Below are 9,101 nucleotides of genomic sequence, written 5' to 3' on the forward strand. Positions count from 1 at the left end.
CTCCTCTGCTTAGGTATGCAGTTGGATCGGAGGCTGATGGCGGATCTTTTTGGATTGTTGCTGGTGGCTCAGCGCGTGGCGTCGGTGGCTGGCCGGCGTGGCAGGGGGCTTCCCGAACTTATTAGTCGATTTAGTAGCATGTAAATAGCATATAGTCCAAACAAAAGGGCCTAAGAGCATCTCCAACAGCCGCGCTAAACTAGCGCCGCGCCGCAAATTAGTCGGTTTTAGCGCGCGCGCAACGCGGCGGGTCGCTCCAGCGGGCACGCAAAAACGGCGCGCACGCTATAACGAGTTGGGCGCGCTGTCGGAAACACTGCCCCGCGCGGTGTATTTCGGGCGCCCGCTGCAGCGCGCGGCACACTCGAGCACTCGCTCTCACACTTCCTCTCCCACTTCCACCCCTATCCGGCCGCGCTGCCGCCGCCGCCCGCGCCCCCCGGCGACCGTTCAGGCGCTTCCCCGGCCTATCCCCGCACCGCCGCGCTTCCGCCCCATCCCCTCCTAGTCCCGCCGGCGCTCACGCGCCTCCGTCGTCCGAGGAACAGCGCCCGAGCGCTCGCTGCCGCGCCGCGCCCGCAAGGTGTTCGACAAAACGCCTACAAGGTATGTATTGCTCAAACTTCATGAATTTGGTGCATGTTTTGAATTGTAGTTTTTATAGTATAGTATTGAACATTGTAGATGAGTTCGTCGTATGATTCTTCCGAAGAAGAATTTGATATGGAAGAGGAAGAGGATCTTGCAATGATCCTAGCTATGCATATCAATAAAAAACCGAAGCACGGTGGTTCGGTTATGGGTCGGGAGAAAATTTGGAGAGATAGGATTGATGCCCATAACAGATTAATGAAGAACTATTTCGTGGAGAATCCCACATACCCGGAGTCGTATTTTCGTCGCTGGTTTAGGATGAGCACCGACTTGTTTAGGCGCATTGCAGAGAAATTAGCGAGCCATGACCGGTTTTTCCAGCAAAGAAGGAATGCCGCCGGAGAGCTCGGGCATAGCACCTTTCTGAAGGTGACAGCCGCTTTGCGTATGTTGACATACGGTATCCCAGCTGATCTAGTTGATGATCACTTGGCTATGGGTGAGAGCCAAGCCATCATGTGTGTCAAGCGCTTTGCAGTGGAAATTGTGCAAGTGTTTGGCAAGGAGTATTTGAGATCTCCCACTGCTGAAGACGACGCAAGGCTATTGGCGATGAACAGCGCTCGCGGCTTTCCTGGCATGCTTGGCTCAATAGATTGCATGCATTGGAGTAGGAAGAATTGTCCAAAGGCATGGCATGGGCAATTCCATGGCCAAAAAAAGGGTTCCACTATAATCCTTGAAGCGGTGGCCGATCAGGAGACTTGGATTTGGCATGCATTCTTTGGAATGCCTGGATCTTTGAATGACATAAATGTTGTCAACCGGTCACCACTGATGAATAAGATTGCAAACGGTGAGTTGCCACCTGTGCAGTTTGTAGCAAATGGCCGTACGTACAATTATGGCTATTATCTAGCGGATGGCATCTATCCAAAGTGGCAAATCTTCGTGAAGCCGTTGAAAAGGCCGGAAGGTAAGAAATATCTTGATTTCCACAATGCTCAGGCAGCGGCTAGAAAAGATGTGGAGAGAGCATTTGGGATTTTGCAAGCCCAATTTGCTATTGTGAGAGGACCGGCTAGATTTTGGGATCAAAAAATGCTTTGGTACATCATGCACGCTTGTGTGATCATGCACAACATGATCATCGAGAATGAGCTTGGCTAAGATTTAGACTACTCACAGTATGAACTCTTGGGACATCCCGTGCGAGTGCGACGGAGGGCTGAAAGGGTAGCCCGTTTTATTGCCTCCTATCATGCCATTCGGCGTCCCACAACACACAATGAACTTCAGAATGATCTGATTGAAGAGTGGTGGGCATGGTATGGACGACAAAGAGCATGATGATTTCTGCATTCGACATTGTATTGTTCATGAACTATTTGTTGTGTTTATTGCATTATTTATTGTACTAAAGGATAGACTATTAACGAAATTGAACTATTTATTGTTGATTTATTTTGTTTGTTTGATCATTTTTGCTCTTCTTCTTTGAAACGTATATGTGGTTTGTGCGGTGCGCGCGCGCTGTATTTTTACGCTCCGCTGGCGGCCGCGCTAAACCAGCCGAAGCGCGCGCGGCGCTTAGCGCGGCTGTTGGAGATGCTCTAAGTACATGAGCTGCACGGCCGCACCGGCACCGGTCGGTGCTGCGTACGCTGGGCGGGTTGGTACACATCCAACACATGCTGCTGTGGGAACCTTGCACATGATCACGGGAGCAGAGTGAACGCGGACGACTTACATACCAGGAAAAATCTGGTGGTGGCGAGCTGTCCAAGCCTCAATCTGTGCAAACATACAGATCTGTGTGCCAATCACAGCATCCAATCCTGGCACACAAACAATAGTGTGAAACTGAACTAGAGGACCCGACCCTTCAGGATGTTCCAATCCACTGCTTATTCAGTACTGCTAGCTAGTTGCCACACCAAGAGAAAATAACCTCACCACTAGAAGGAGAGCATGAAGATGGAGGGAAGAACCAGATACAAGCAAACCAGCAGGGAGAGCAGAACCCGAGGGCTACTCGAGGTGGCCGAACCGCCAGCCGCCATGTTGCTGCCTGAGACGCCGGAGCCAGCGTGAGTGCCGCCAGAAGTAACCGTGCCGTCTTTCGAGGAGCCGGGCCCCGACGCCTGCAGCATGTTCTTGAACCAGTAGGCCGAGTCCTTGGGGTACCGCTTGAGGGTGGTGAAGTCGACGTACACGATGCCGAACTTGGAGGTGTAGCCCGACAGCCACTCGAAGTTGTCCAGGAGGGACCACGCAAAGTAGCCCACCACGTTTGCGCCATCGTCGATCGCCTTCTTCAGCTCCGCGAGGTAGGTCTTGTAGAACTCCACCCTGGAGGCGTCGTGCAGGAACTCCTCGCGGGTCAGGTTCGCGGGTTGGTCCATTCCTGGCACCATATCATTATTATCATATCACCGTGATTCGTATTATGTATGTATATATTTGCTCTGATGGATGGACATTGTTGCATGTAGAGTTTGTTTTTTTCAAGTTGTTAGAGGAGGATAAGGCCGTTTTTTCAAATACCGTTTTCGGATATAATGATCGTCGGGTTGTTGTACTTCTCCCTTATGTAGTTCACACATCCATACATGCCCGTCGGGACGATGTAAAGCCAATTGGAGTTCGCCTGCACACAAAATGATGCACCACCAGATACACGCGTGTTAGTTTTCGCACTCGTCAAATCTTGTAACAATGGCTGAAGAAACCGCAATGTGATGTTGCAAGAGGAAACAGCTATATGTACCTTCAGTCCAATCGGTACACCATTTCGCTGAACTGCAGGTTCAAAGGAGAAGGTGAAAAAGTGATGTGTCTTGAGCAAATGAATTGATTTTATATATTTACAAAACCTGAATCATAATTAAGTTGACGACTCACATATATATTGAACATGCCAGTCAGACGAGTAGCTTGTTGGTGGTTGCTGGGGCGTTGGTTGGTCCGCCATGTAGGTCGCCGTATACTGATTTATCCCAATGTAATCTACAGAGCCCTTGACCAACTTAGATTGTTCAGGTGTGAAATTAGGTAACCTCTCTTTTACGATATCTTGCATGGTCTTGGGGTATTGGCCATTTAGTAGTGGATCAAGAAACCTGAATTTCCGGAACAAAATTTGTCAATAAAGGACAATTGTGTCAAATAATGAAAACCTCAAGTTTTGTGACGAATTACTGCCATGGTCTTACCAACCAACATGGAAGTCCCTAGCCCTTTGAGCTGCTGCTTGGTCGGCAGGTGAGTTGGTAGCAGCTTCATACCAGTTGAAGTCCAGAACTATCCCAACTTTGCCTTTCTGACTTGCCTAAATTTTGTTTGAAGTCAGATGACAGGATCGTACACAGCAATACAAATACATATGTGACATAGTTGCCTCAATACTTGTTTTTCCGCTACGAATGCACATAACATATGATATTCCATTGTTCCCAAGTGCAAGTGAGTTCCCACACTTCTTGTTATATTCACATATTAGAAGCACATTATTTTAGTAGACAAAAATGCTTTCGCTACCATATACAAACCATATGGAAAGCAAAAGAATTTCGAACTTGCAGCCGAATATCCTTCTTTGAAAAAAAATGTTAATAAGAAACTTTAACCACTTGGTATAGCATGGATTGTTTTTTTGCAAGATATGAATTCAATTCCATTCAGAAACAAACTCAAGAAAACAACCAAAATTTTACGCTGCCAAATTAGGATAATTATTGTGTACGTACAAACTACCATGTCACCAACCTGGTACTTATTGCGGTATCTCGCAACTGCAGTAGCATGAGACAAGAGAATGTTATGAACAACAGTGTAAGGCTCTGTTGCTGAGTTCCCACCGGCAGCGCATTTGGTGCACCTGTTAGGGGGATTCGTTCCAGTATCAAAGCCCAGTGCTGCTACAATCCTTGGCTCATTGAATGTGAACCAGTTCTTAATACGATCGCCATAAGTCTTGAAACAAAATTCAGCATAGTCCGCAAATATGTTCCTACAGCAGAAGACAGAGAAATGTTTAATGCTCCTTGACCCATGTAAAAACTGTCATAAGCATAGAAGTTGCCTTCTTACATGTATCAACAATTATACAGAGAAATTACAGACAGCATATATGTAGATGGTCCATTTATCTTATGTTGATATGTTCTCAATGGAAAGCGAAAAGTCAGTCATGGTCAAGAATTGTGGTTATTAAGCTGTTTCTGCTCTTATAGAATTCTGGAAGAAAAGACCCTTCTTCTTAAATATACAGGTAATGTAGCTCTCCTGCATATCCTGTATTATTAGCAATGAAGTCTAGACTAAATATGTTTAAAATGCTGGCAAGGTCCGATATGTACTTTATGAATGTGTAAATTACTCCAAAACAGAAAGGAAATACTAATAGTCACAAGTGTGTGTGAAAAGGGAAAAGTAATATTTAGTGTGACTTACGCGATCTTTGGGCTTAAGAAGCCATCATACTTCTTCTGAAGCGCAAGAGGGATATCATAGTGGTTGAGATTGACATAGGGGGTGAGCCCTGCTCAGTTTTGACATAAAGGAGTGAGCCCTGTTCACATAAACACTTGAAGAACTGGACTTCTCCATTTGATACTTTGATGCCGTACCTTGCTTAAGGATGTAGTCTATGAGATTGTTGTAATACGTTACACCTTCTTTGTTGACCTTCCCCTCCCCATCTGAATCAAACCAAAATGCATCAGAGAAACAGCTCGAGCAGATGATACTGCAAGAGTCAGCGTTTATGTACCTGGGAAGATCCTGGACCATGAGATTGAAAACCGATACGCGTCGAAATTCAGGCTTTTCAGGAGATCAACATCTTCCTGCGGTGGCATAAAAGGGCAACGAATATCAGTCTGACAGAACCCATTTTTCACTCAGGATATTATTTTTTCAACAACAGATTGATGTAGCTCCGAAAATTATAAACAATCTCAAATTAAAAGTAAAAAATGGACTTAGTGAGCATCAACTCAAACATCTGTTTCAGATCACAGTTAACTTGGAAAGTTGAATTTAAAAAAATAAATAAAAAAAATCCATGCTTGTTTATGCTTCAGAGTAACAGAATTTGATAAACACAGGTGGGTGAACTTGGATACTCGTGTACTCCTTTTCTACAGTACCTTGTAGCGATGGTATTCATCCGTGGTGACATCTGCATTCGCGTTCTCCGCAATGTTCCCTGTTGGCGGCAGGCAGCAACAAAGATGGTGAATTTCATGGCGGAAGCCAATCAGTGACATGATAGTGCGGGATCTAGCATAGAAGCTGGTGGAGCAGGAGCGGGAGCGGGTCGTGGAGTGGCGTACCGGGGGTGTGGACGAATGGGTCCCAGATGGAGGGCCCGCGGCCGCCGGCGGCGGCCGCGCCCTCGACCTGGAACGCCGAGGTGGCCGTCCCGAAGACGAAGCCCTTGGGGAACGACGCCCGGCTCAGCCCGCCCGTGTCCGCCGCGGCGCGCGTGCATCCGAGCAGCGCGGCGCCGGCCAGCAGCAGCACCAGCAGCGGCAGCAGCCGCGGCGGCGCCATCATCTGAGCTACTACTAGGCCGCTGGTACCGAGCGAGCAGCTCTCAGTCTCACTCTCGCTCGCCGGTGGGAGTGGGCAGTGAGTGAGTGAAAGTGAGCAGCGCTTTCTGCCCTCCTGACCGTGGTGGCGCATGTGACGCCGCGACCCTATTTTTTGGCCGGTGGTCTGGCCGGACCACTGGGGTCGGTAGGTAGTGCCACGGTACAAAGCTGGTGAGAGCGAGCGGCTCAGTCTCGCTCGCTCACTGTCGTACACTAGGCGGGAGTGACAGCGGGCGCTTTTCTGGCCGTGGTGGTGTGATCCAAATTTTTCGCCGGTGGTCGGACGGGCCAGCTGATCTGGTCTGGTATTCGATCTGAGGGCGTGGGTCGGGTTGGATGGGGCCGGATTGGAACGGGGACGTGTACGCGCGCACGCCGATGGCAGTGCGATCTGCGTATCGACGGTCCCGCCCATGGGCACGCCAGCTGCGCAGGCGCAGCATCGGTAGAAATTAGCGGGCCATGCCTCCCGAATCGCGACGACTCGAGCGCGCTGTCATCATGCGTGCGTTGCATTATGCCAACAAGCCAAAAGTTATGTGCCGGTGTCACAAAAGCTATGCAACGGTGACTAGTGAAAGGGTGGTTTGGCTGGCTACACCGCGGCATCCTCTCTCATGGCGATGTGTGCGGTGCCCTTTCTCGTGGGTGGGTTATAATTCTTGTGCGGAAGTAGTTTTTTCAAAGGTAATCGTTTGGGAACGGTGCGCCGGCGGAACGCTCGGCCGGACGCTCCCGCTCGCGCGCGCCTAATTGGCTGCGCACATGCAGGCCCGAGGGAGGCCCACCCAATGACAAATTCGTTTTATCTCCTCCCACCTTTGACTCGTCTTCCCCTCTCCAAACCTCTATGCCCAGTGCCCATCCTGCACACCTCGCGCTGCTCCTTTGCTACGAACGCCATGGCCGTCAGCAGGAGATCCAACAACAGGGGGTGGACGACGGCGGGTGCTGCAACCAGCACCCGCCGGAGCTGGGAAAGATGATCACCGGTGGCTGCAAAACTGGGGGCACCCATAGATGACTGAAGCGTGAACGCTGTATGGCATAGGCGGCGAGTCGATGTGCTTCAACCTGCATAACACAGCGCTACAACCGGCAGGAGTTTTTCCTGGGACCGGCGAGTTTTTTTGTTGCGTCGGAGAACTGCGGAAGCTATTGCCATGAAAAAAACTGGAACGGTTTGCCGCAAAAGTTACAACCAGCAAGCAAAAAAGCTTCAACCTTTGTCATGGGATGCATTGGCGGTGACCACGAGCTACATCAGCGGTGACCTCGAGCTGCGCATTTTGCTGGAAGCGGCATCATGGGGTGCTGCAACCGGTGATGGCAAAAGCGTCCACCAGCCATGGGAAAGCTGCAGCTACAACCGGGGGGGAAAGCACGCCCGGTGATCCCAATTGCTACAACCGGCATGGAGGAAGCTGCGATCAGGGACACAAAAAGCTACAACCCGCGGCGAAAAAGTTGCCACCGGTGACCGGGGTGGTCGAGAAGAAGATGCTACTACGGAAGTTATGAACGGCGATGAGAAGCTGCAACTGTTGGTGACAAAAGGTACAATCGACGATGAAGAAAGCTTCAACCATTCATGTCCCAGCACTGACCTAACAATTTTTTGCTGGGACTAATGAGCTTTTTTTTGCTGCATGCGTTTTACGGAGCATGACGATGACGAGCTATGGAGTACGTCCGGCGACTGCAGCGACGTGTGCTGCGAGCTCGACGGCCGGTGCTACGACGGAGGCAGCGTGGAGCAACGAGCTCGCTGGCGGCATAGTGCTAGCTCGGCGAGGGCCACAAAATGCTACAACTGGATTCGGCGGCGCACGATGGAGCCTAAGGGCATCTCCAGCCGTTCGCCCCCCCCCCAGGGCGCCTAAATAGAGCGGCCTGGGGGCGTGCCGGCGCTAGTTCGGCCCCTGGGGGCGACCTAGCTCCCAGTCACGCCCCCACGCGCCGGCCCCAGGATGCGGGAAATTCAAACTTGGTCGTTCCCGCTCTCAAAAGACGCCGCAAATCCGGCGATCGGACGTAGTCTGGCGTTACAAAAAACAGAGCACCGCCGTGCGCAACGATTCACTCGGCGGGGTCGGCTCCAGGCGTTGGCGGAGTCGGCGTGCGCGGGCTCGTCGGTGTCGGAGCTGCTTCGGTGCAGGGCTGCGTCGGCGCGGCTTCGGCACTGCTGGGCGGCGATGTAGAGGCGTCATTCGGGCTTGGCGTCCATGTGGTCGTGGGCGTCGTCGGCGTCGTCGGCGTTGCCGTCGGTAGCTCATTCAGGATGAGGCCGCCCTGCACCAGGTACCACGCCTTGAGCTTCTTGTCGTTGCTCTGGAGCATGTCCGCCCCGCCCATCAGAAAAGCCATGTCGGTGTTCCTCTTCTTCGCGGCGACGTTCGTCCGGAGCAGGTCGAGCTTGATGGCGTTGTTCTTCATTAGCGACGACCACCGCGCCTCGGTCTTCTCTTCGCGTAGGACGGCCCGGGCCTGGGCGTCGGCGAGGCAATGCTCGATGGACTCCTGCACTCGCGTGGTTGCCGCGTCGGCGCTTTTCCCCTTCTTTGCCAATTTGTGGCCGTCCGGCCGTCCCTATGACGCGCCCGGAGTCGTCGCGTCCGGCTTGTATGTCTCCTTGGCCTTGTCGAGGGCACGTCGGACTTCCGCCCACTTCTCGCACTTGTCAATGCGCTTGTAGGCGTGGAGGTGCTTGAAGTCGGCGTCTTGGTTGTCGCCCCGATACATGGCGAACATACGCAGCAGCTGCGCGGAGGGACAAACAGTTGGCGGGCGGCGGGCGTAGGGGACGAACATATGCGGGCGAACGGCGTGCGTACCTGATCCTCAACGCTGGCGCCGCTCTCCGGGCGAGCCGCAACCTCCTCGACGATTCCATGCCATTTGTTGCAC

General features: G+C 51.6%; 1 protein-coding gene across 1 annotated transcript; it reads right to left on the bottom strand.

Moving 5' to 3' along the window:
• Nucleotides 1–2,317: 2,317 nt before the first annotated feature.
• On the bottom strand, nt 2,318–6,313 carry LOC119294767 (beta-glucosidase 8-like). The gene is made up of 11 exons (XM_037573027.1): nt 5,934–6,313; nt 5,748–5,806; nt 5,369–5,444; nt 5,226–5,297; nt 5,050–5,137; nt 4,363–4,606; nt 3,810–3,925; nt 3,499–3,716; nt 3,365–3,396; nt 3,142–3,244; nt 2,318–3,001 (listed from the first exon to the last, which is right to left on the bottom strand). The coding sequence occupies exons 1-11, from the start codon at nt 6,283–6,285 to the stop codon at nt 2,553–2,555; spliced, it is 1,809 nt and encodes a 602-aa protein (XP_037428924.1). The 5' UTR covers nt 6,286–6,313; the 3' UTR covers nt 2,318–2,552.
• Between the last annotated feature and the right edge of the window lie 2,788 nt (nt 6,314–9,101).

This window comes from Triticum dicoccoides, chromosome 4B, assembly GCF_002162155.2.
Source record: "Triticum dicoccoides isolate Atlit2015 ecotype Zavitan chromosome 4B, WEW_v2.0, whole genome shotgun sequence".
Taxonomy (NCBI): domain Eukaryota; kingdom Viridiplantae; phylum Streptophyta; class Magnoliopsida; order Poales; family Poaceae; genus Triticum; species Triticum dicoccoides.